Here is a 27,368-nt window from a genome sequence, read left to right as displayed (position 1 = left end):
CACATGGATGCAGGGGTGGGCATCCCGGTGTGAGGATAACTACATGGATGCAACTGTACATGTCTGTAGGAGTGTGCAGGTACTGCACAGGTGTACACAGACACGGGGAAACGTACACCGGTGTGTAGAGAGATGTACAGATGTGCACAGGGAAATGAACACGGATGTGCAGAGATGTGGTTTAGGTGTCTGCAGGTAGGTGGGCAGGTGTGCACAGGCATGAGTTGAGTGTGTGTGGGTTTGGTCGCAGGAGTGCACAGTTTATGGCTGGGTGTGCCTAGATATGCACACGGGAAAGTGAGCAGGCCCCACTAGAAAGCATGGAAGCTGATCTGTATCTTTTTCTTTTTGAGGTCGGATCTCAAACGCTTATTTGTTATTGAAGCATTTTTTTTGGACTGGACTCAGACTCGGAAGTGGAAACGCTCGGAGAAGGCAGCCTGCGTCTCTTGGCAATTTGTTCCTGGCATTTTTCTCTGGCTCCCTCCATTCTCTTGGCCGGAAGTTTAGCGTGTCCTGCAGCGTCCACCTTGGTTCTCTCAGCAGCTGCTTCTCCAGAGCAGTGCAGAGGTGCTTGTGAGCAGGAGACATGGAGTAGCAGACGCTGAGTCTTGGGCGCTTTGGCCCTGGCTTTCTTACCTTCCTTGTTTAAGGATTTTCTGGCACCTCCTTCTCATCTTCTTTTACAAGAACCAAGTTGAGAACACTCAGATTGGGATCCACAATGCAACCCCAAACAGATCTGCACTTTCTTCTGTCCTCCTTGGCCTGTAACAGCAATGCCCCTTGCTCGGCAGCAAGTGCACTCGGCCATGAGTTAAGATGCCCTGCTTCCTGAGGAAACCCTGTTTGTCATTCCTGCCACCAATTTAGACCACGTCGGCCTCCCAACTCTCCACCCAGAGCAGCAGTGGCAACTCCTGTGGCCACGCACCTCTCATAGAAGTACCGTTATGTTCATCACCCACCACAATGAGCTTCCGGCCGCCACTGGCTGGGAAGAAGACGCTCAGCTTCCTCCTGACGCTGGGCACTGCCTCCAGTCTGTCTTACCAGGGCCACACAGGTGCTCCACTTTCTCCACGGGGCTGACAGCGCTCAGCTGCACCTCTGTCTGATCCTGAGGGCCCAGCATAGAATGTGCTTTCCCTGTCCCCAGGGCCTGACCCTGGCTGGCCTGCCCTTGCCTCCGGCCCTCACAGAATCAGGACAGCACAGCACTTTGCTCAGCACCTGAGCACAGGGCCTGCGCAGTCCCTAGACAAGTGGAACTTTCTAGTCTCTCCCTGGCCCTAGAATTCATGTCATACGACTTGGGGTAAACTGAGAACACACTCACGAAAGAGCTTTCTCTAAGAGCCACATGCATTATGCAGAAGCAGTGTGGGGGCCACAGGGAGGACAAAGAACTCGGTGGGGGAGGGGAGAGTGTACACAGTGGAGGGGCTGAGGTCAGTCCTAGGGCAGCACCTCAGGGCCATCTCAGTTCCTACCCAGGCTCAGAGAGACCTGGAGCCTGAGGGGTGACTGTAGAGGAGACCAATGACATCTAACCATACCCTGGAAGGATCCAGGGCTCTGAGACTAGGTGGCCGCCTGGTGCTGTGAGTCTAGAAGTTAACAGCCCAGCCCAGCCCGCCCTCAGTCCAAAGCTGAGCTGAAGCCCTGAGAGGTTCTGAGAACCACAGACCACCGGGACAGTCAGCATCAGGAAGCCAAGTCTCAGCTATCTGGGCCACCAGGGTGTCCTCAGGACTCCACTCAGCCAGCCTCATGTGTGTGCAATGGCACTCTGCAGCTCTAGAGAAGGAACAAAGGACAAATTCAGAGACCGAGCACTGGAAAGACACCCAGAAACAAACAGGCCACCCCTCTCCCCATTTCCCCGGGGAGGAAGCTCAGGTGTGAGAGAACCCCACGTGTCCCTGCCTCTGCCACCTCAGGTGTCCCAGCCACTGAAGTCTTTGCCTCCCTCCAGGAGGGAGGCACTTCTCACTCGGCACTGCTTGGTAGTGCGGGGTCAAGGAGCTGCCATCGCTGTGTGCCAGGTAAGGCAGGTGGTGTCACAGCGTGGCTTCCTTGTATTTGCTTCTCTTGGTCTCCAGGGAAGGGAAGAGGTTCAAAACTTCCTGTCCTCCTAAGAGACCACAATTTGCCAGCTCAGTTCCGTAACCAGGACTGTGCTCAGCCTGGCTGGCAGCACAACTGGGCAACCTTGGGCAACCTCTCCTTCTCTGCACCTTCTGCCTTAGCTCAAAACCGGAAATAATCCAGCATGATCCTCGTTTCCACCTCACTTCTTCCCACGCCCCCCGCCCAGGGGTGATTCTCTAACCAGACCGGCGGCAGACTTGCTGTTCCCAGGAACCCCCAAGGTATGCCCTTTCTGATGTAGAAAAAAAGTCCCTCAAGGCTCAGGCTGGTGGCCCTGCTTCTGCAGAGGGGACCTTCCCCCGAGTCCTACATACAAAACGTGTGCAGGTATATAACGCTGGAACCAGGGCTCAGCACACAGCAGGTGCTCAATAAGTGCACAGTGCATTAAATCAACATATCCACCCAGCTGCCCCTCCTGCAGCTGGCAGAAAGGCCACGAGGAGCTGCGAGAAAGCAAAGGGGAGGATGTGGGAGGCAGGCGCTGGCAACCGCAGTGTGATCTACGAACAGTGGGAGAGGAGAGAGAATGAATTCATTTCCTCCCCCTAGTAATTTGCTTGTAAATATTCACAAACCATGCAATTTCTCTCAGCCTTCCTATTAAAGATAAATGCATAAATAAAGCAGGCCCGACCCAGGGGATGTGTACACGGGCTGTCGCTCCTCTCCCTAGACACCAGAATGACTACCCGGTGAGGTGTGACCACCTCTCCCTGTCCCTCGAAGCCTCTGGAGGACTCCCAGAGGGTATCCAGATGTGGAGCTGGAGGGGATTTGCTGGGGAACTGGAGGGGATTTGCTGTCAGGACCCCAGGAGTGGGTAAGCCAGCAGCCCAGAGGCCACAGCAGGTGCACTGGGTAGAGTGTCCCCTCCACATCCCCATCCCGACCTCCTGCACCAAGTGCAGAGGTCACACACAGACAGGCCTCTGTGTTCCCCTGTCCCCTGACAAGGCCTAAAACAAATGCCTCTTGAAATGCAGGGCCCCTGGGGGAGGGGCTCAGAAGGGCTCAAACAGAGAGGGCATTGGAGGGTTGCAGCCCTGGGGCCCTGCACTGGGGTCCCAGCCTGGGAAGAAAATCCAGTGCTTCCCGGGAGGGCTACACACAAACCAGGAAGCTGGCTCGGAGCACAAGGTCTCTCCCTACCCCCTGCCTACTCAGACTCCTGGGAAATCAGAGCCAAAGCCGCGTCCCAGCCAAATGCACAGGATCAGAGCCAAAGCCAAAGAGGCTTGGTGACCTGGGCTGGCTTCAACAAGTTCTAGAATGACAATGCCAAACACCACCTCAGCCCTTGCCTCTTCCAGATACTCCACTTTTGAGAATCACCCCCAGGACCACCCACTATTATGTTCCTATCAATTTGATCACTGTTAAATTACTATGACAATTCGATAGACAGGAAACAGGCCCAGCAGGGTGGCCGGTCATGCAGGAAGACAGAGTCAGGATTCAGACCCTGACACCTGGGCCAGGAGATCAGTGTACAAAGCCCCTGAGGCCCAGAGGAAGAGGCAGCTGGATGGGAAGGAGCTGGGTGACAGCCCCAGGACCTGAGTGCCTCTGATCTTGTCAGGAAGGGGCCACTTTCCCGTAAGTACACAGAGGCACACTCAGAGCATCACCCACTTAACAAACAACAGTTCTGCAAAGAAAGGGAAACTGAGGCCCGTGAGTCTTAATGGCCTCCATCTTACCCTGAGAGCCAGGATTTAAGTCTGGGTCAAGCGTCCAGGTCACCTCTACTGGCTTCAGGCCCAACCAGCCAGCAGGGCACAAGTAAGTTCTATCAGGTGGACCTGTTTCCATGTCCACAGAGTGGGCTTCCAAGTGCCCACCTGAGCCCTGGCCAGGTCCACCCAGGAGATGAAAGGAGACGCAGGAACACACAGAGCCAGGGCAGGGCACGGCCGACACTCGCAGGCTGCTGCAGCCCAGGAGGACCCTGCCGTTCACAGGCTCCACTGCCGCCAGAGACTCAATTAGGATCATTATGGTGCACTTAGGGAAAGCAGGGCGCGGCAGGCTAATACCTTTTAGAAAGATTGGCACGGCAAGGACGGAGGCTCAATCAGCCAGTTTCTTACTTAAACCCTCAGTTAAACAGAAACCCATTTAACTACAAGCAACGCCCAGTCTGCCCAGCCCCAGTCACTTTTAGGATTTTTTTTTTAAACTATCTGCCATTTAGCTTCACATGTTTATCACCCAGACGCTGCCTTAGGAGGAGAAATAATTTCATTGATGTAGAGAGATGTTGCCAATCTCAGAGTCTGCAGCCCTGGCCTCTAATCCTGGCTCCCTCCAGTAGGCAGGAGGAACACGATTTGTGTTCCCATTTACACCAAGGATGCTAGGCCCCTGGAGGAGGCAGCAAGTGCTAATTCTCACCTCCCACATCTGGACGAGCAACCAAGTATCTGCAGTCATGAGGTTCCCCAAAGGGGCTGGGAATGGAGACTCCCTAGAGGGGACCTGTGGAAACCCCATGACCTCCATGTGTGCTAAACTGTGAAGCAGAGGGGTCAGAGTAGTCAGGGAAAGTTATCTGCACAAAATAAGAAAAGCAGGGGCTAGGGATTTAGCTCAGTGGCATAAGCGCCTGCCTGGCAAGCATGAGGTTGTGAGTTTGATCCCCAGTACCAAAAAAAAAAAAAAAAAAAAAAGCCAAAAGCAAAATAAGAAAACCTATCAGCCAAAGAGCTTCCTCCATCCTTAAAGTAGGATCAACTACATGCAATGCTGTAGTGTGGATCTGATATGTCCTCTAAAGCCCAGTATATTGGAGGTATGCTCCTTTAAAAGGTGGGGCCTACTGGCAGGTCTGTGGGTCATTGGGGGTGTGGCCTAGTGGGAGAGCTTCAGGTCATTAGAGTGGGTCCTTTAAAGGGACAAGTAGGACACTACCCCTTCCCTACCCTTTCCTCTCCCTCTCTTTGGCTCCCTGGCCCTGAGGTAACCAGTTTTGCTCTTCCACATGCCACCAGGCTGCCATAGCAACAGGGAGGATGAGTACAGACTAAAATGTCCACCACCAAGCCAAACAAACCTTTTCTCTTTATAAGTTGATTATCTCAGACATTTGTATGAGTAACAGAATGCTAACAAAAACAGACCAACAGATACTGCAGGCATAGGAGTTGCCAGATACAAAGAGGACACCAGGTTCATATAAACAGCAAATCTTTCCATTTGTGTCCTGAATAGTGCACGGAACAGACAGCACAGGAGAGACATACTAAACACATCTGCTGCCTGTGTGAAGTTTAAGCTAAGTTCAGTGTCCTGCGATTTTATTCACTAGACCTAGACATGGCTCCCAAGAGGCCAGCAGGTGACAGTGGCCGCAGGGTCCAGCTGCGTGTCCTCCAGCAGGGTCCTGGGAACCCCCACCCACCCAGGAAGGAGCCCACTCACTGTCCTGCTGTGAAACGTGGGCGCAAATAAAAGCAGGAAGCACACCACCAGCCCTTCTGGTGGCCGGCGTCTCGGCCGCACGCGGGAGTGTGAACAAAGGCAGGAAGGCGGGGGCCTCTGCAGGCCCTGCAGGGGAACTCGGGGATCTTTGCTTCTGTTTTCCAAGCTCGGAGTTGTTGTTTTACTGCCTTAAAATAACAGCCACGTGCACGCAACCATGGTGCGCAATGCTTCTGATCTTTTCAGAGTCACCCGGTGGCTCTGTCCCATCGGGGTGGTTCGAGGGGAAGACTGGGAGTGGTTTGCCTTCGGGGGACACTGTGAATGCCTGGGAGTGTGGGACAAGGGGAAGGGGGTTCAAGGGTGCAAACAGCAAGCTGAGAAATCCTCAGCTGGAAAAAGGCCCAAGACCCTCGAGCGGGAGCAGCCAGTCCTGTTGCGCTTGTTTGTCCTGAGTGTGGTCCTCAGAGGTCGGGGACCTGATGCTGTTTACAAAGCCTGGTGTCTGCCATCCAGTCCTCTGCATTTACTGAAAGCCATCACCCAGCCCCAGCACTGCGGGACAGGACACGGGACAGGCCCCAGGTGCCCCAGGGACAGAAACCCCACTCCACAGCCCCGTCCTGCGGCTCTACCTTCCCGGCAGGGCACCGCTGCCCCGTGGTTGAAGTTCCATGTAACAGATGCTGAGCCCCTAAGAAGCCTCAGCTTCCACGTCAGGGAGGAAAGTCAGCTCTAGCGGGACCTTTCCTACCTAGAAGACTCTCGGGGAACTTGCATAGACATAAAAAACAAGACCCCTGGATCCTTATCTCCCAGCATTTGTGATATTTTTAATTAGAACCACTGCCTCCACAGACTGCAGGGCTGAAAGGGAAAGGGCAAAAGACAGAGGTCAGGTGGGAGGGCAGGAGTCAACTGAGCAGCTGGGACCAGCTCTGCAGAGGGGCGTGGAGGACCAAGATTCGGTGCCCACAGCAGGTGCAACCCCAATGGCTCTCAGGAGGTACCATCGTCAGGGTCCCCAGGATGCCAGGCTCTGTCCTGGCTCATCCAGCACAACCAGAACCAGCTGTCACACTCACAGACTTCCCCTCCGCCTCTACCTGGTCCCATCCTCACCCTGCATGGGGGAGCCGTTGGAAACATCTCCCTCTTGGCCGGCCAGGAGAGGGGCTGCGAGGCTGACACTCCGGAGATGCACCATCTGCAGGACAGCTCAAACCAAAGCTAGCAGCCAGTGACAAAGTGCTCTACTCTACAAAACCTTTGGGGAGTCTGAGTGCTGAGCGATCTCCCCAGTCACCAGTGAGTTTTAATCATATCAGCCAAAGACGCAAGCTTTGTCTGATGAGCATGTCTGCTTTGAGGGCCTCCATAATCACAGCGCTTGCATGGACGAGGATTTGGGAACACTCATGTACTCCCACAGACCCCAAACCCTACAGATTTGGTGACAGGTGTTCATTTCAAAAGATCCAGAATCCTTTGAGTTCCTTTTGCATGCATTTCTTCTCCAACTCCAACGATGCCAGATATTCCTGTGCTTAAACAACGTTTAAAATAAATTATATACTAAGGAGGCTGAAGCAGTAGACTCTCCAGTGCAAGGTTAAACTAGCTAACTTAGCAAGATCTTGTCTCAAAAAATATATACATATATATGGACATGAATATATATATTTATTCATATATATATGAATAAATTCGGGCTGGGGATGTAGCTCAGTACTAATGCCCTGAGTTCAATCTCTAGGACCACAATAAATACACCAATTAACAAAGAGTTTTCATGCAGCATTCTGTCTCCAGCCTCTGTCACATGAGGTCACAGCATCACTTACCTCAGGGAGATGTGGCTCCTACAACTGCACCTCAATCCAGTTTTCCCAGCCTCCAACACAGAGGGAAAATAAATAATCCCAGTTCTTTACTGGTCCAGTCCCAGGTACATCAATGCCACAGCACTAAATGGACTGTGTCCCTGGGAGACAGCGGACTTCGCCGGCCTGGCCTGGGGGGCTGGACACTGTGATTCTCCTGCCCTCCGGAATCAGTGCTCTCAGCTGCCCAGGTCCACAGGGAGGCAATTCCCTAAGACACACGCTTGAGTGTGTGCAGGCACACACAAGCACACACACACAGGTGTAAAAGGGACAGAGGGAAAATACAGTCGATGTTCAAATTAAATAAAAAACATTACAGTAAAGACATATGGCTGAGAATGATGGGGTAGGTGTGCTCAAAGCGAGGAGCATTTTGAGAAGGATTCACATCCGTGCGTCTTCTATTGTCATTTTTAAAATGTGAACATTCACATTCCTGGGGCTGGGGTGTGGCTGGCTCAGTGACTGCCATTTGCCTAGCAAGTGCCAAGACCAAAGTTCCATCCCAGCACAAGGGACACACACACACACACACACACACACACACACAGAGAAGTGGTCCAAGCAGTGGACCATTATTCAGTCTTTAAAAGGAAGAATACTCTGGAACATTAGAAAACAGACAAACCTGAGGACGTTCTTCAGGCGCTGCCTCTTGCTAAGTGAAACAGCCTTCCCGCCCCTAAAAGATGAAGGATGTCTAGTTCCACTTCTAAAGTGGTTAGAGAAGTCAGAATCCAGACGAAAGGCGGGGTGCTCACCAGGGGGCTGGGTGGAGGGGATGGAGAGTCACTACTGTTTAACGGGGAGATTTTGCAGTTCTGCAAGATGGAGAGAGTTCTTGGGGCGGGGATATGGTGGTACCACCGTGTGAATGTGCTTGGTACTCAGGCTCTCAGCTAAGTACTTCACGATGGCTGTGAACATAGTAAATTTGACTTCATATTTATATTTTTATTATTTGCTATAATAAAATGTAAAACAAAGGAATGAAGGAAGGGAAGAAAGAAGAAGAAGAAGGAGCTGGGCGTGGTGGCACACACCTGCAATTCCAGCACTGGGCGGCTGAGGCAGGCGGGTCACTGCCAGTTTGAAACCAGCTTGGGTTACATAGTGAGTTCAGGGCCAGAATGTACTATATAGCCAGACTCTGTTTCCAAAAAATAAAAAAAGACTCCGAAGAAAAAGGAAGGAGCTGTCAAGTCATGAAAAGACACAGAGAGGATGGCAATGCAGATGACTAAGCGGCCCTATCCAGAGCGCCACCTCCCATACAGCTCCAACCGTGACAACAGTTAGATCAGGGGCTGCCGGGGCTGAAGGGGAAGGAGCACAGGGGGTTCAGAGTGGCGCTACTGTGGATGACACCGTTGGCAGGCACATATCCTTACACATCTGTCTAATCCCACAGCACACACAGCGCCCAGAGAGACCCCAGGGTATGCACCGCAGCAGCGCGGCTGGGGTGGGGTGGGGTGGGGAGGGGTGTTCAGCGCAGGCGCCCTGAGGACATCACAGGAGGGAGGCAGTGCTTAAGCGGCGGGCTGTGAACTCTACTTCCCTTCTGCGCTGCTCAGACCCTAGAAATGCTCCAGAAAGCGAGCCTCGGGGTTCAGAGCTCTTTACTTTCCTGGATCTCCCCATGCCCTTCTTTCATCCCAGACAGGGCCACCTTTGCAAGAGGAAACAGCAGGCATCCTGGGTCACCCTTCCAGCAGCAGCGCAGGGCTGAACCCGAACCCGCTATGCCCGCCAGCCCAGCCCGGCAGCTCCCCAGCCAGCATGGGCTTTCCCTTTAGAAACCCTTCTCACTCATCATGCAGAGAAGTCCCTGCCATGTCGAGCTGTGTGACTCTGGGCCAGCTGCTCCCCATCTCTGAAGCAGCCACAGCACCGCAGAAGGGTTTCCACTCCCACCCCGCCACAGCTGGCTGTTTGCAAGGCCGCCCATGTGCTTCACAATATGGATTTATATCATTTTTCAAAACAATCATCGAGCCCCAAAAGGCACTTTCTGCTGCCTGAGCAAAAAAGCCAGGATTTTCCCTAAAAAGAGGAAATTAGTGACGCCCCACACATAGAGCCAGGGTCTGCCAGCCTGGCTCCCACGCCAATCACGGGGGACCTTGGGAATCTCCAGGGAAAAGGGAGCACATCTGTGCGGCTGGTGTGAACCCTTAAAATTGAACTTGAAAAGGAGGAAAAGGCTGGGGGTGGACAACCTGGGAGGACCGGAAAGGGCCACAGGCTGCCAGGACTCACAGGTGGACGCAGTGCTGGCCGGAGCTGCGGTTCCGGGTGCTCTGGGCTGAGTGAGCAGGAAACTGGGGCGCTGAGCACCTGCCATCCTGTCTCCAGCACACATGTCCCAGGCTGAAAGGGGAAGCCCGAAGCCAGGCTAAGGCCACAGCCCTGCACTCCGCTCCCGCTGTGGGCGTGTAGACGGAGAGTGGAGAGAGGGTGTAGACAGTGAGAGTGGGTCCTGTTCTACCTTGCCAACACGGATTGGGGAGCCCCGGAGACCCCAAACACCATCACCAGCTCCCTGGCAGTCTTGGGGTGGAGACTGTGCGTCCATTCAGTGGCCTTTCAGTCCCTCCAGCACTGGCCTCTCTGGCTGTGGACCGGTGTCCAAGCCTTGGCATGAGCAGCTAGAGAATTCTGCTCCACCTCGCAGAGGCCAGAGCTGCTCAGACCACTCAAGAAACATGGTCAAGGCTGCACAACGGGCAGAAATGTGGCTGGGACCCAGGTCTTCCTCCAAATCTCCCTGGGGGCGAGCAGGTGCCCTGAGCTCTCCTGGGCCACCAGCTCCTGCCTGTACCAGCATCTCTGAGGCCTCTGGATTACAAAGGATGGAATTTCTCTTCCAACTCCATCCCAGCCTCTCCACCCTAGGACAGCACCTCTTACCCCAGCGGCCTCCACAGGGTCACCCCTGTAACTGAATGTCCCCTCCCTCTGGAAACCAACAGTGCCCAGCCTTGGTTGCACCTCAGAACCATCTGCACAGTTTTAAAATACAGCAATGCTGCTCAAAAAGTTAAACCTAGAAACATGATCACCAAAAGAATACAGTCCTGGATTAAGGACCAAAGTAGAGGCCAAGGGAATAGAGTGGAGAGGCCAAAGATAAATCCAACATGACCCCTGAGCCTGTTCAACAGAGAAAGCACGGTGCCTTTAACAAGGGGTACAGGGGCACATACTTCCATGAAATCACAAGTCAGATCCCTACCTCACGCCATACCCAAAACTTAACTCTAAATGGAGCAATAACCTAAATACAGAAGCTAAAACGCTAGCAACCTTCGAAGCAAGCATGGAGTAAGCACATCTTCAGGACCTTGGGTTGTCGATGGACTATTAAGTAGGACATCAAAAAGCATGGCCAAAAAAAAAGGAAAAATTAGATAACAGGAGCGTGGGAACAGGTTCCACAGTGGCAGATAGGCCGCTGTCACCCCGTCCTCCTGTCACCTGCTTCCTGCTGTCAGATCACAGGACACTTAAAAAGCTGCCTTTTCTCACTCAGCTGGCTGCAGGGGGCTGGCTGGGAGATAAAGACACATAACTTCTCTTCCTGCCTGCACCCTGAGGGCAGTGCGGGGGCTCTGGGGGATTTGGGGAGAGGGCTACCACAGCAATGTGGGCATCACCATGTGTTCAAAGGATGCCATGGGGGCAGAGATGCCTCTGTAGGTGCAGAGGGTTGGGGGAGGGAGCTGCAGGGAGCACTGGTCTTGGGGCAGGAGCTCCGTGTTTGTGTTCTCCCCTCGCTGCTTGTTAAGAGTCATGGACAACTCCAAACCCCAGAGGGCTCCCTGCTAGAGATTATTAATGCCACCTCTGGCTAGGGGCCGATGGACAGCTATCCATGGAGGACCTGGAAAAGAGGGTAGGAAGGGGAAGGCTGTTCACACCCAAAGAGGCCCCTGAGCCCCAGGACAGACGTTAGAACAGAGCGCTGACACAAGCCAGACCCCACTCTCAGCCTTTGGGCACAGGAAGAGGCCTGTGTCTCCAGGGTAACCACTCTATTTGGTCACAAACACCAGCTCTCACATCCTCAGAGCCTGGGCCTGTGCAGAGAGGTGACCTTAGGAAGCCACACAGTCCAAAGCGAGCTGCCATGATTCATGGCAAACAGGGGCTTCTCTTGGGGTCACTCTGCCCTTGCAGCTGCCCAGTGAGATGTGGGCTTTGTGCCCATTTCACAGATAAGACTGCTGAGGGTGAGGATTCAAATCGCTCATCCTGCAACCTGCAGCTATTCAAGCCCAGACAAGGCTGCTGGACTTTGGCACCTTTCTGCTTTCCTTGCAAGCAACACTTTCCTGTTTCCAGGGTCATGCGAGGGGCCAGCCCCGATGCTCAGGCTGCCTCCACAAGGGAAACCCACAACACTGGCCCTGTTGTTCCGAAGAGACTCTTATGCTGGGACAAGCCTGGGGCTGGGGAGAGGAGAGGAGAGGAGCTTTCCACTTACCCACCCTAGTGCCTGCTTCCTGTGTGACAGGCCCCACAATTACAGTGAGGATCAAGGTCAGTGCCTGGGGACTGTCAGGAGCCGAGGGGACAGCACAGGACACAGTGGCTCTGTGAGTAGGTGTTACATTCCTGTTTTATTTTTATTTATTTAGGATTTTCTTAGTATTGTTTTCTGAGGCAAGGTCTTGCTCTGTATTCCAAACTGGCCTTGAATTCACTATGTAGCCCAGGTTGGTCTTGAATTCACAGTGATCCTCCTGCCTCAGCCTCCCAAGTGCTAGAATGACAGGCAGGCACCACTACACCTGGTCACATGCACTTTAGAGATCAGGAAACCAAAGCCCATAGAAACATTTTTTTTTTGTGGCAGTACCGGGGATGGAACTCACGGCCGTACACTTACAAGGCAGGTACTTATGCCACTGAGCTAAATCCCCAGCCCCTCTAAACTGGAGCGATAACAGCACCAACATCTCAGGGCGGTGAAAAGATTGCCATCACAGACTGTTCATTTCACAGACTGCAAAATGAGGCTCCTGGGGGCGCGCACCTGTAATCCTAGCGGAGGCTGAGGCAGGAGGATACCATGAGCTCAAGGACAACTTGAGGTACATAACAAGAAAAAACAAAAAGAAAGAAAAAAAGAGAAGAGAAGAGAATAGAAAGGAGGCCCACGGAGGCAAAGGAGCCACAAGGTACACTGGTGGCCGTAGCTGGCCAGGGTCAGACACCCTGGCTCTGTCTTTGGAATCTCCCATGAGCTCGCCCCCCTGCACCCAGTCCTGGGGTCACAGGCAGCCCAGGCAGGACTTCCGTTTCCACTCCATCAGGAATGTGGAGGCTGACGGAGTCCCTGTGGGTTTACCTCTGATCCACAGGGCAGCTCTGGGGACAGAGGCAGCAGTCACCCCAGGAAGGCATCACCTCCTACAGTCCCCAACTAGGTGGGTGTGGGGAAGCAGCCTCCACACCCCAACACCCCCTTTTTTTTGAGACTTGCTTGCTATGAAGTCCAGGCTGGCCTCAGACTCACAAGGTACTCCAGGCTGGTTCTGAACTCATGGCGATCCTCCTGCCTCAGCCTCCTGAGTACTAGGATGATAGGTGTGTGCCTCATGCACAGATCCCTGCACCATTTCACCATGCCCTGAGACTTCACTCAGCAGTGCTGGTCTGGAGGGTGGGGAGAAGGAGAAGAGTGGACCATCCTCCCCACCACGGTGCTGAAACATACCTCAGCCAGTCTGTGTTTCCCTTCCGGCCCACAAGTGACCAAGTTCCCTTGGGGTCTTCTGCTGGTGGCTTCCAGATTAACTCTAGAGGGAGGAGAGACAAAAGCAAAGGTCTGTGTGCCATGTGGATAGGTGTGGCTCCCCATCCCTGAGGCTCCCCAACCCCACCTCTGCAAGTAGAGAAACCAGGCAGGGACCCGCAGCTGGACGATCACAACCAAGGTCCCCAACATGGTAGCCCCAGAACCTGTGACAGGTCAGGGCGTCTTTCTGGTCCTCTCAATGAGCACGGCCCACACAGCATTGCTAATGAGAAAACTGAGTGGCGTCTCTTCTGCTTCTTAGCTCGAATCCCATCATCTGGGTGTGGGAACGCCAGTCTCCTCGGGCTGAGGAAAGGCTTCCCGACAATCGTGCAAATGGGAAAGAGACTTAATCACCGCCTAATGAAGGCAGGCTCTTTGGGCAGATCAGTGACGGCAAGATTTGTGCATGAGGGAGAGGCCTTGAGGTGAGGACAATGCAGGTCCCCAAGTCAAACGGGAAGGATCAATGTCACTCCATCCGGACAGTGCACCGCCTGCGGAGGCCTGAGCCCATCCCAAGGCCTGGTGCAGCGGGAAGAAAAGCAAGCACAGTGGACAGCCACAGGGGAATGAGAGGGCACCAAGGTCCCCAGTGCCACCCTCAGTGACAAGGCCAAGCAGAGGGTCCTTGATCAGTTTCCACTGCCTCAGGCAATAACAGTGACAACCCCAAGAGAAAAGTCTCCACTCTAAAGATGAGGACCATGAGTGAGTGAGCTCAGGTGGCAGAGAACTCGCTCAAGGCCACACGGCCGAAAGGGGCCAGGGCAGCAAAGCACAGGACAGGAGGAGCCTTTTGTCTGAGTTCCAAATTTGAACCCAGGGCTCTCTACACAGTGACTTCGGACAAAGGCAGGCATTTGCTCTGCAGCTGGGGCAGATGTCCCAGCTCCGTTCCTGGGGCCTCCCTGGGCCCAGGCTCTGCGTTCAAAGGCTCAGAAGTGATAATGAGCTTTCATGAGCCCCAGGGAGCACGGAACACGTATTAATGTCAAGCGTGCCCGTCAGCCAGGCAGCCCGGGTGAATGTCACACATTAAGGAAATTAAAGGCTGCAGCCACGCCGGGCAGGAGTGGCAGGCCGCGCGTGTCAGGAAGGTGGGCAGGGCCTGTCACTAACAAAATTACTTTCCGGCTCTGGCACTCGGAGCCTTGAGCTCTCTCCGGGCTTGGAGGGAAGTCTGCCCTCCTGCAGTGAGCCAGGAGATCAGTTTATTACCAGTCTTCCCGGAAAGACAGACCCCGCACTAATCCAGATTTCCATTAAGCCGACCTGCAACGTGTGGGGATGGGGAATGGCTGGCTTGGACTATGTCTCCATGTCCCCTGAAACCCCGACCTAGGTCCTGCTCCCCCTAAAGAAGGGCAGCAGCTATAGATAGATGGTTTCCAGCCAGAGAAAGGAATCCAGGGTTTAGGGCCCAGAGAGGAGGTAGGGGCTGGGTGACAAGGGGCAGTGTGCAAAGCCAGCTGGGGTTCAGTGGTGACGGTACCCTGGACCTGAGTGTCCTGGCTTTGGGAAGGAACAGCGGAGGGCAGGAGCCACCCTCCCAAGGCTTGAGTTGGTGCAGGTTCAAACCCTAAATCCTGCCCTTTTCACCCCAGAGCCTCTGTCACCTGGAACAAAGCACCTGCCAACTCTGGAGCTCGGGCCACCAATTCTGGGAGCTCCTGGATGACACGAGGCTCACTGCAAGTGCTCACCGGAAGCAGCAAGGGCCCGGCTCTCCTCGGGTCACAGTCTCATGTCTAATGCTGCTGGTTCACGTCACTAACGCTTATGACCCTTTTTTAAGGTAAAGCCTGGTTTCCGAGGTAGGAAAAAAACTGCGTTTAGAAGTCGTGCCTTAGAATGCACTTAACAAACACTGTGAACATGATGAGAACTGGCTGGGTCTGCCCGCTCTGCGGTCCACCTCAAGCCAGCTGGCCGCCGCCTCCTCTTTGTGTTCTAAACGAACGGCTGGCAGATGACTCGATTTATAAGAAAAATTTGGGGGCCACTCCGGTGTCCAGAGGAGGCCCCGACAAGACTCTCGAGTATTGGCTCTGATGTCTCCATCTCCACTTTTAAGTTTTTAATTAAAATAGTGCACACATGCACACATGGACATACACACAAATAGCGCCGAACGCCAAGCACATGCAGCCTGCCGCAACGTCACAGCGGAGCACTGCGGGAAACAGGCACCTACTCCACAGCCGTCTCTATTTTCTTTCAGCTACTTCTCCCAGATCATCCCTGATTCTCCGTTTTTGTCCCTCCTTCCCGATGCTGCCCGCCTCAGCCTCAGCCTCAGCCTCAGCATGCCTGGCCAGTCTGCAGCCTGCAGCCTCTGCTCCCCCAAGCCTACCGTCCTTGTGGCAGGCACTGGATCTGCCTCTGTGGCCGCAGGTTGCCTGGCTCCCCTCAGCCTGTACGCAAGACATTTTAGCATCTGATCCTCCGTTGTGCTCCAAGCCCCTCTCAGGTCTTTGCTCCGCGCAGACTGCAGTGTGAACGCACTTGGCCTCAGCCCCCACCGCATGCTCAGCCCACCCTAACCCTGGAATTCTTCTCTCTCTTTCCTAACTGTGACTTCTCACTGAGCAAACTTCTGCTCATCCTTCAAAATCTTTCCTCAGTCAGGTGCAGTGCAGCACACCTATAATTCTACCATACGGGAGGCTGAGGCAGGAGAATCACTGCGAGTTTGAGGCCAGCCTGGGCTATGTAGCCTTATCTCAAACAAGACAAAACAGAACAAACACCGTCAATTATCCCTTCTGAGAAACCTTCCCAGGCCCCAGCTGGCATGACAAATCATTATTCTCTGGGTTCCCCTAGCAATTTGTATGGATAGTGGTATGTTTTTTGGTCATGTGACTTTGAGTCACTCAACAATAGAAGTGGCGTCCTCCTCCCTCTGTGGGCCTCAGATCCTGACTCAGGATAGTTGCGAGGAAAGTGGACAACAATGGGTACAGAAGGGATCTACTGGAGAAACTGGAGGGCGGAAAGGAGGAACTAGGTTATGGATGGGTGGATGGATGGTAATTAATGGGTGAGTACACGGATGATGCAGGAAGGGAAGGCGGGAAAGAGAGGAATGACGGATGGGTAGATGGCTGGATGATGGGCAGATGGATGGACAGGAGGGATGCACAACGGACGGCGGGAGGGGTGAGGGATGAGTGATGGATGAATGGATAGATGGATGCACTGATGAATGATGAATTGGTGGATGGATGGATAGATGAATGAATGGATGGATGGATGGATCGATAGATGATGAATGGGTGGATGGATGGATGTTGACTGGCTGAATGAATGACCATTGGGTGAGGAAGGGATAAATGAATGGATGAATGGGTGATAGAAAGAAGGACAATGGAGGGCAAATGGATCTAAAAAGAGCCAGTTAAACGAATGGTGGGGGAGCCAGATCAGAGAAGAAATGGATGATTCTAAACTGCTTGTACAATTGCCACTAGACCTGGTCAGATGGAGACTCACAGCTATGAACAGATGAGCCACGCAGTCAGCCTCCAGCTACCCCGCCTGACTACCTGCTCTACCTGTGTATCAATAAGAGCTTCAGAAACGAGGGCTGAGGGCTGCCCCTTGCCTTGGCCTTGGCTGAGGGCGTCTGACAGTGTGGCAACGATAGCAAAGTTTCTCAGGCCTGGGTCATGACCAATCTGTGGGCCAGTGGGTTTGCCAACTGATATACAACCATCCAGCTACCAGCCAGGCATGGGATAGGTTGCCTGCCTGGTTCCAGGTGAAGAGACAGGTGCAGATGGAAGCCCCATGCCACCTGCAAAGATGGTCTTTGGGGGAGGGGACATGAACATGGCACTGAGCCAGGATAGCAGGACAGCCTAGCTACACTGTGACAGTACCTGAGGCTGGGCTGGCATAGAAACTCATCTCCCAGCATGGCTACGTGGACAGGAGACAGGGTAGGAGGTGAGGAGCCGGACACAGAAGGATCTATGAAAGAACCTGAGTGATGGAGAGGAGGAAGTGGCTTACAGTTGGCTGCAGGGATGGATGGGTAGATGGATGAGTGGGTGGATGGATGGGTAGGTGGGTTGGATGGACAGGTGGATGGGTGGATGGGTTGAATGGATGGATGGCTAGAAGGATGGCTGGATGGCTGGATGGAGAGACGGACATGTGGTAAAGCACTGTGGGTTTTCTTATCCCCAAACCTCAGGACAGTCACCAGTTAAGCACAAGTGTGGAAATCACAGTCCCATCTAACAGATCAAAGTTAGAGATCTGATGAGCTAACGGACTGCAAGTGATTCCCATGGTACCCAGAACAACAAAAGCATTTAATACACAGGGAAAACAGGACCCTAAAAGATAATCTGTACTACTTCATGTCAAAGGGTAGTGGCCAAGGAGTGGTCAACATGCAAAAATCAATTGGTGGTATACATCCCATCCACAGAAGGAAGGGCGGAAATTCGATCATCTCCACAAATGCAGAGAAGGCTTGTGACAAAAGTCAGCAGCCTTTCATGACCAAAACACACAACAGCCTAAGCCACACACGTACACGCATGCCAAACACCATGGTGACGGGCAGAGAGCTTTCCTGTAGACGGGGACCAAGACAGGTGTGCGTGTGACTCAGGACCTCGCGCTTGCCAGGCCCCTGAGTAGGACAAGCACACCCCCTTCTACCACATAGTGTAGACAGCTTTTGGTTTTTCACTCACTGTTTTCACAGCACTGGGGATCGGACACCGGGCCTTCCTGCTCAGCTACGTCCCAACCTTCTTCAATTTTTGATCTTCATGCAGAGCATCACTAAATCACCCAGGCTGGGCTTAAATTTGCAGACTTCCTGCCTTAGCCTCCCAGAGTGCTGGAATTACAGGCATGCATCACCACGCCTAGTTTAGCTAGAGGAACTTGACACTGAATTTGACAGTGCATTCTTGGATATGACACCGAGAGTAGATGCAACAAAAGAAAAAAAACTGGGCTTCATGAAAATGTATAATTTCTGTGCACAATTTTATATTTTGTGTAATATAAACTGCAAAAAGGGAACAGTGAAATGGTAAAAGTATTTATAAATCATGTTTATGATCAGGAATCACTCACTATCCAGAACTCCTAAAAGCAACAGAGAAACACAAAATAAAAACCCAGCAAAACTGTTAAGATAGTTAACATGTCCACTGCAAAAGATAGCAGTGGACATTTCTCTAAAAAAGACCTACAAATGGCAAGGCAAGTACTTTACATATGTCCGATGTCACTAATAATGAAAGATCAAATCGAAACTACAATGAGACACCACGTCACTCCCACTAGGACGGCCACTATAAAACAAACAAACAAAAAAGAAAATGACAAATGTTGGCAAGAAGGCAGACTAACTGGAAGCCGTAAGCTCTCTGGGTGGGAATGTGAAATGGTACAGCTGCTGTGTAAGACATGACAGTTCTTCAAAAAATTAAAAATAGAATACAATATGATTCAGCAACTCCATTCCTGGATATAGATCCCAAAGAATGGGAAGCATCACTGGGGTTACAGCCCAGAGGCACAGTGCCTGCTTGACAAGCACAAGGTCCTGCGTTCAAGTCCTGATACAAGAGAGAGAGAAGCAGAGTCTCAAGACAATATCCATATATCCATATTCATAGAAGCATTTTTCACAACTAAAACCTGGAAGCAATTCAAGAGTCCATCAATGAAAGCATGGCTGAACAAACTGTGGTCTGTATTACAAACAGTGGAATAGTTAGCAACCTTTAAAAGAAAGGGAAGGACTCCTGACACACTCTTCAGTGTGTTGAACCCCATGGACGTTGTGCTAAGTGAAATAAGCCAGGCACACAAAGCCAGACACTGTATGATCCCACTTAAGTTATGAGGCAGGTGGAACAGAAAGTAGATCTTCCCAGGGGTGGGGAAAAGGAGGAAAGGGGAGCCTTCACTGAAGAGATTAGAGTTGCCACTGTATCAGAGGAACACTTACAGACACTGGCAGTAAAGGCCATATAACATAAATGTAACTTAAGGCTGTGGTGGTGCATGCCTGTAATCCCAGCACTCTGGGAGGCTGAAGCAGGAGGATCTCAAATTTGAGTCAAGTCTGGGCAATTTAGAACTTAGCAGTCTCAAAATTAAAAAACTGAGGTTTGGGATTGTTGTTCAGTGCAAAGACTCTTTGTTAAATCCTCCGTATTGCAATAGATAAATAAATACAAATGTACACAAAACCACTGCATTTAAAAAGTCAATCTTGGTAAATTTATGCGTCTTTTACCAAAATTAAAAAAAAAAATTGGAGAGAAAGGACAACGACCCATGTTTGGTGGTTCCAAGCTCTGCTCCTCAGAGCAGTTGCTCGCCAAGGCTCCCACTCCAAGAACAGACGGCCCACGCCCCGTTCCCACACCCACGCTAATTCACAGCAGCTGACGCACAGACTCTGGGTTTCCAGATCGTGCTGGTGGAGTCCAGCAGACTTGTGTCAGTGTCCTGGAATCACAAGTCAGGAGGACTTCTAGGAGGAAGAGGAAGCCCACAAGGAAGAAAGGAAATCTCTGTCCATCTCTGCCGTCTCCGTCGCTGGCCTCTCCTCCCCTCTTCCTTCTCTCCAAGTGCAAGGCCACAGACCTCCTTTTCTCCTGGCCCTACGCCTACCCCCCTTCCACCAGGCCACTCTGCCTGCTGGCCACTTGGTGACAGACCCAAGCTAGGCAGTCTGTGGCTCCAGAGCAAAGCCAGGGCTTTGCTTTCCTTTGCTCTGGTGAACAGCGTAGGAGCATGGAGAGGAGCTATGTCCGGTCCCCCACCAGCTGCAGCCCTCAGTGAAGCCGCCTAAGCTCAGCCCATCTCTCCACCTGCAAGTCTCCCCAGTGAAGGAGGGGGCCTCCCAGTCTCTCCCGGTCACTCAGCCCCATCACCCTCTGTTCCCATGAGCCCTTCGTCATCCTTCTAATGGTGCCTCAGGGTCCCAGCAGGGCACAGGTGAAGCTGTGACATCCTGAAAAGACGCAGAACCTATTTTTTCTTGGGGAGTGGAGGGCTGCCCCCTGTGTGCACCAGGCACAGCCAGCACAGTGATCCCCGCCCCAGAGGGCACAGGACTCCTGATCAGAGCCCAGTGGCTCCTGGTGGCCAAGGAAGGGGGAACAATGCACCAAGCCTGGAAATCAGTGCTGAGACCCTTAGCCCTCAGCACACCTGCCGTTCGTAGCCAGCCCCTCTTTCCTGAGCTGCTCATCTGGTCCTGGGCTCCCCTCTGCAGGTGACAGCACCTATCAGTGCTGTCCCTTGGTGCCCCTTTACAAGGTACCTACCTGACAGACAATACCCCGCTGCCCTGCTGAGCAGGAAGGAGAATGTAGCCAGGAGTCCTGAGCCACTACTATCACCCTGGGTAGCACCCCAAACCTGCACATGGCCTTCCCCTCTAGAAGCAGCTTCTTAGGGATGAAGGAGACTGGGGGGACGGGACCAGGGCTCTCCTGATAGCTCGCTTGATGTCTGAACACGGAATATTAGCCAAGTGCCCACTGTACAGATGGGAGAGGGGAGGTGTGTGTGTGTGTGTGTGTGTGTGTGTATGTATGTATGTAAAAACACTGACATCACTTCTTAGAGAAAGGGAAATAGAAAACAAAGGATTCAGCTGCATCTCCTCCCAGGCAGACCTGCCAGGCATCTGGCCCCAGTAGAGGGACCTGGAGACCCGGATGTGGTAGAGACTTGTCCAGGCAGCGGAACTGAGACCTGGTGCCTTTTCCACCTTGCTGGGTGCTTGCAGAAACACCTGTAGGACGCAGGCTGTGTGAAGCTCCCTGGGCAAGGCACTCTCCACACTCCCAAAGACGGAGCCAGAGGCTCAGAGGCCACAGGCTTTGCCTGTAGTCACAAAGCCCAACCCAGGGACCAGTACCCAGGGACTCACTGCAGGCAAAGCGGCCCAGGCCACAGCCCCAGGCCACCAGCCAGCACTGAGGAGTGCAGCTGCCACCAGTGTCCTTCACCTGGAAGACACCCGAGAGGTTCACGGGCCACTGGGCTGCTTGTTCAAAAATACCTGGGGTCAAAGGCTACAGGGACAGCGGGTGCTGCTGGCACTGGCGTGGGTGTGGACAGTGTCTCTACGCATTCCCGACCTCGAATGTATGTGGACGCCACGTGCAGCCCCTCCTGCCTCTGGGAGAAGCAGGTGAAAGTCACAGAATGGCAACGGAGACTTTCTTTTTTTTTTTTTTTTTCCAGGAAAGATACGTTTATTTCTCTTCTACAAGGCTGCAAACGACCTCGAGGGCCGCACACTGTCGGTGACGAAGGAAAGTCCTGCTCCTCCCCTCAGCAAGTGGCATGTTTCCAGAGCTGCAGGGTCGGGCTCAGCATACACGGGCAGGACGCGCGCAAGGTGCAGAGCATAAAGGTCTAACTATGGGCCGGAAGCGGAGCTCTGTGCCGAGTGTGAGATATACTGCACGGTCGGCAACGCCCTCCCCACCAGCGAGTGACACGGCAGAGGGTGACACGGGCTGGGCCGGCAGGAGGGGGACAGACAGAGGGACAGAGGGACAGAAAGACAGAGGGAGACAGACAGAGAGAGAGAGACAGAGCATCTGGACAGGCAGGCCATGGGTTGACAGGAAGGATGGATGGATGGGTAGATGGACAGATAGACACAGATTTACAGGTAGCTGGACAGCTAGATGCATTATGGAGATGGATAAATGCATGGATAGACCACAGGCAGAGAATACTGATGGATCATACACAGTCGTGGCTGCTCAGAGACAGGCTGATTGGTCATGCAGATAGACACCTGGACGGAAGGACAGACAGGAAGGGTATGTAGGTGATGGACAGATTTATAGGTAGGTGGCTGGATGCACAGAATGATTACGGAGCCAGGTAGGCAGAGGGATACGGTTAGGAAGGACAGACAGACAGCTGATAGACTGATCGGTTACACAGATAGGTGGATGGATGGACAGAAGGATGGACAGATAAATGAGAGAGGGATGGATAGTAGATAGATAGATAGATAGATAGATAGATAGATAGATAGATAGATAAAAAGAAATCCTCCTGCAGGGCCAAGTCCAAACAGGCAGTGAGCCCTCAGGCCGGGCAGAGGCTGCCAGCCAACACGGGGCACGCGTTACAGCGCATGATCTGACGGGCGCTTTGGCTTCCCGAGTGCTTCTCCCCACCGAAAGACAAAATAAAAACAGCAGAATCTATCCCCCGAGGGCCTGAGCCAGGTTGCCGAGGTGAGACACCCACACGGTCCCCAGACCAGCAAGTGTGCGGTCAGCACAGGCACCGTCGGGGCGCCGGTTCCCCCCGGGGGGCCTGGAGCGAACGGATTCCACGCGGGCCCAGGCACCCCGCAGGCCGGCCGTGGACGCTCGGTGTGCCCTGCATGTCTGTGCAGCCCGGCGCCGGCAGGCTGAGGCGGGAGGTCGCTGTGAGCGCCCGAGCAGCCCCGCGTGAGCTGCAGGCCGGCCCGAGCTGCTCAGCGAGACCCCATCGCAAAAAGGCAAAATAAAAGCCCGAGTGGCCCTGCTGCTGGCCGGCGGAGGGCGCGATGCTGGCCCAGCATGCAATGTCGGGGTCACACGTGGGTGCAGCCGGCCTGGCGAGGAGGACGCAGAGGGCCAAAGCGTGTGACCCCGCCACCCGCTCACCGGCAGAGAGCCTCGCAGACTTGGACGGCCCCCAGAAAGCGCGATCCCCGCGGTCTGGGTCCGCAGCCTGGCACCGCTTACAGAACCAGGTGGGGGAGAGGGGCACAGACAGAGGCCGCCCTGCGGGGCGCCGGGTGGTCAGGGAGTCCTAAGAATCCAGGGTGAAAAACATGGGGTTCGCAGCCCCTGGGGTGCACACCCCGCTCCCCAAGACCAATGACCGCCCCTAGGGCTGATGCTTCCTCCAACCTCTGTGTGGACAGGTCAAGACACGTGGGGGTGGTGCACGGCCCCAGGCGCCCTGGCGACCTCAGGAGGCCGAGGCAGGACACCCCGAGGTTCCAGGCCAGCCCGGGTCGCTCAGCCCATCAGCAAACCCCTGGCTCGGCGCAGACCCAGATGGGGCGGGGGGATCGTGAGTCGGGGCCTTCTGCAGAGGAGGGAGGGGGAACGGGGTGGCGGGGGAGGACGCACACAGGGGGGCAGCGGGGCGCTGAGGGCCGGGGCGGCTGCTCCTTGGGGCAGGCCGGGCTTAGCGGGGAGCCGCGCTGTCCAGGCTCCTGGGGCGGGCCAGGCTCCGCGGGCCTAGGTCTCCGAGGCATGGTTCTCTTTGAAGCACAGCTTCTTCTTCTGGTAGGCGATGAAGCTGGACACGGCTCCGGCCACGGCCACCACCACGGCGCCCACGATGCCCGGAATCACGCCCTGGGGCTGCTCCGCTTCCGGGGCCGCACCGTCGTGCCGGGGCTTGCTCCCGCCATGTCCGTCGCGGCCTCCGTCTGGCAACGGAGAACTTTCTAAGTGGGCCACCCTGCCAGGAGCAAGGAAGCCCAAGGCTGAGCACTGGAAGAGGGGTAAAGAGAAGGTCCCCACAGCTGGCCCATTAATGCAGACTTTATAGCCCACGGAAAAAGGCCCCCCAACTCTGAAATTCTCTCCTGCACCCATCCTTGAAAATATATTCTAATGCAGAAAGTGGGCTGCAGGAGGTAAGACCGCAGAGCCATTAGCATTTTGATGGGTTTTCCCAACACGTGCAACCAGAGAGCTTTAAAATTCATAGCATGGAGATTAGTCTTTCAAGACACACTCCCCCTCCCCAACTTGATTGAGGTGGCCAAGAACTTTTCACCTCTTTGAGAACTTAAGAGTCTTTGGGAAGCCAGCACGGTGGTGCAAGCCTGGATTTCCAGCATTGGGAGGCTGATGCAGGAGGATCACTGGGAGTTTGGGAATGTCCGGCAGCAGCCCCTGTCTGACCCTAAGAGCACATCTGTTTGTAAGGGACAAAGCCAGACCTCTCCACATCCATGTACTCATTCAGCAGGCTCCCCAGCATGATTCATGGAGTGACCACACACTCCACAGCATGATTCATGGAGTGACCACATACTCCATGCGTGCAGCCCAGGGTCAGGAGACACCCCAGCTCACAAACCCCCACACTTCAGACTTGGGAGAGAGAACGGGAAGTTGAGGGTCGCTGTAACCCTTGATGTCTTGAGGCTTGGAGACCCGAGCAGGTGGGCAGAGGTACCAACAGGGCAGAACCCTCATGCAGCTGAGTGTATGGGCCACCCACACTCCGGGGATCCCGTCCTTCCCGAAACTCTACTCTTAGAAAGGACTGAGCCTCCGTGTGGTGTGCAGGTGAGCTGCAGGGTGCCTTCTACCACAGCAGTGCCTGAACTTTTCAGCACCAGGGAGCGGATGCATGGAAAAACAATTTTTCTGCAGCCAGGGGATGGTTTCACCATGACTCAGAGGAGTAGGCAACACAGATCCCTTGCAGGCGCAGCTCCCGGCAGGGCTGACCTGACGAGCAGCATGCAGACTGCGGTGCCCCGAGGCGGTGGGGCTGCTAGAACATGATGGATAGTAGTTTGACAAAGAAAAGACCAACACAGAGAACCGAGGAAGGAGCTGCCGGCCGGTCTACCTCACCTACGGGCTCCGTCCAGTGCGCTCAGCCAGGGCTCAGCTATGGAGGGGACTTGGGGATGGCAACTTTGCATGAAGTCACTCATGAATGCCTAGGTTTCCTTCAGCTGGTAAAAATGACCCCCCACAAGGTCATGCTTTTATTGTCCTTTATACACTAGCACCTGTTGCCAGCCCTCCTCTCCGCCTCCTCCTGCCCTCCCCGTCCCCCCTCCCCTCCCCTTCTTCTCCCCATCCTCTTCCTCCTCCTCTTCCTCCTCTTCCTCCTTGGCTAGCTTCTCCCCAGAACAGCTCTAGCATCCTGCTGGCTCTGTCATTCATGAGTCACATCACTCTGTGACCCATATGCATGCATTCCAGATTTATAAGCCAGGCCTGGTTTCAATTTTTTCTCAATTTTTTCCATTATATGGACAATATTAGCATATATATATATATATATATATATATATATATTTCATTGTCAAAGAACAAAACTTTAGCAAAGAGCATCTTGAAGACCTAAGTGACTTCATCAGTGATTCGTGAACCAGGCAGCACCCATCTACAAAACTGGAGGCCTCCCCAAAACTAGGGGGGAAAGGGCGCGACTTACAGGCTGAAGACATAGAAACAAGGAATCCAAAGCAGACTGGCTGTTTTAAAAGTAATCTCCTGTGTGATGAAGCACTGGGCACTCCCTTCCCCCACTGGCTAATGGTGACCTGTCTCTCCCATCGGAAGATCAGCTCTCGACAGTCCTAGGTTTCTGTTTGGTGACATGGGAACTTAGCGTGAGTGACGCCATTTTGGTTGGCCCTTTGAGGTCTGGCACAGGAGCTCAGGCCGAAACGATGGCCTCTCACATATTTTATTTAACAGCACACATGCATGTACACACATACACGTACACACACCCCCGCCCCACACAGGAGAAGACTGGAAAGAAACCCAGGCAAAATGTTATCTGTGGGTCATTGGTACACATGTATGTTTGGGAAAAAGGGACAAGGATTAGTTTTTCTGTATTTCTGTATTTATTTTTGCTTTTTTGATTCAGGGTCTCACTAAGGAGGCCAGGCTGCCCTTGAACTCAATCAAGACAGCCAGACTCCTGCCAGATTCCCCAAACTAAGAACTAATGCAAAGGACTTGCTTAGCCCATTGGGCAGGGCTTAGGATTCCCCCGGCCCCATCCCACGTGGCAGGGGGTCACCATCCCCTCTCTGCAGGTAAGGCAGGGAGAGCTCAGTTACAGCGGCGGACCCCAGGCCCACTCAGCCAGACCTGATGGCGGGCAGCCCGAACCCCCAGCCCACCTTCTCCCCGCCCTGCCAGATGCGCGGCTGCCTCCCAAGTGGAAAAGGAAGAAATAAACACATCTGCCAGGCTGCCAGGGTCAGGCGCGGAGAAGCCGACGTCCCCACCCACTCCCGGAGCTGCCGAACGCCCAGCACGGGCCGTGCCAGCCTGGAATTGAACTCACATGTGCCTGCCACCGAGGGAGGACATGGGGCTCCTCCCTTCTTTACCCTCCCAGCCCCAGAGGCAGTGGGACACACAAGAGACTTCGGGCATCAGAAGGGACCCAGCCTGGGACCCTCAGGGGACGTGGGCTCTGCCTCCAACTCCCTGTGTGGCCTGGGCCAAGTCACCCAACCTCTCAGGGCTCCAGGACTTTGTCTTTAAAGGAAGGCTCTGATGCTCCAGGTGTATTCCAAGCATCCAGCTTCCCCAGGGTGTCTGATACGCAGTAGGCATGAAGCCTCGGCAGAGACCTCCCTGTGGGTCTCCAAAGGGGCCCTTCCTGTGCCAGTCACTGCCTGCTAACTCCGAGTGGAAATGAGGTTTTAGGAGAAGAATACCTTGAGGTCTGGCAAATGAAATTGGGGTGAGGGCTGCCCAGGGGCACAGGCAGTGGGAAGAGACTCTTCATTCAAACACAGTTCTCGGGACCCCGCTGAGCCATCTCAGAAGCAGATCTGCTCTGCTCGAAATCTCTATTTATTAAAAATTTTGTTAAATATATTTCCTAGGTCTCCAAACGCCTGCTGACTCAGGCAGGATTATCTGGGTAAATACCGTGTTTCCGAGGCCTCCAAATCAAAAGCTCCGATTTCTTGCTTTACCGCTAAGTAGCGACCTCATCTTTACCTACACTAGGACTGTGGAGAAGATCAGAGAGAGAACAATTCAAAAATGTCAGCCGCCGTCTGTCAATATTGAGAGACGAGTCTCCAGGTGATTGATTAGGATCAATGCCCAAAGAAACACAGCAAAGCCCTCTCAGAAAAAGGGCAGAGCTACTACTGAAAGACGACTGCAGACAGACAGAGGCTGCGAGAGATTGTTCCTTCCAGGCTCAGTGGCATCTCTGTCACCTACTGGCCTGTGGTTTTCAAATGGGGTTCCCTAGGGTCCCTCGAAGCACACCAAGTGGAACGGTTTATTGGGGAACGATAGGGGACCCCTATACCTGCTCCATTTTGATCAGTTCCA

General features: G+C 53.7%; 1 protein-coding gene across 5 annotated transcripts in view; it reads right to left on the bottom strand.

Moving 5' to 3' along the window:
• Nucleotides 1-27,368, bottom strand: part of Tspan18 (tetraspanin 18) — a 125,860-nt gene that overhangs the window by 81,974 nt on the left and 16,518 nt on the right. For 3 of the 5 annotated variants that reach the window (XM_063227807.1, XM_003465129.5, XM_063227806.1), the window contains exon 2: nucleotides 13,189-13,270. The exons of 1 other annotated variant lie outside the window; for it this stretch is intronic. Coding sequence is in view for 2 of the 4 variants with exons in the window: in XM_063227806.1 (XP_063083876.1) it covers nucleotides 13,189-13,270 (82 nt within the window). In the remaining 2 variants the exon portion in view is untranslated. Of the gene's footprint in view, nucleotides 1-8,459; nucleotides 9,837-13,188; nucleotides 13,271-27,368 lie in introns of those variants that run through there. One more of the 5 variants, XM_063227805.1, reaches the window with a different exon arrangement.

Source organism: Cavia porcellus, unplaced genomic scaffold, assembly GCF_034190915.1.
Source record: "Cavia porcellus strain 051 isolate PalLab524CR breed Dunkin Hartley unplaced genomic scaffold, mCavPor4.1 scaffold_17, whole genome shotgun sequence".
In the NCBI taxonomy this organism is placed as follows: Eukaryota; Metazoa; Chordata; class Mammalia; order Rodentia; family Caviidae; genus Cavia; species Cavia porcellus.
The sequence above is the reverse complement of the archived record's forward strand: the minus strand, read 5'-3'. Positions and strand labels throughout refer to the sequence as shown.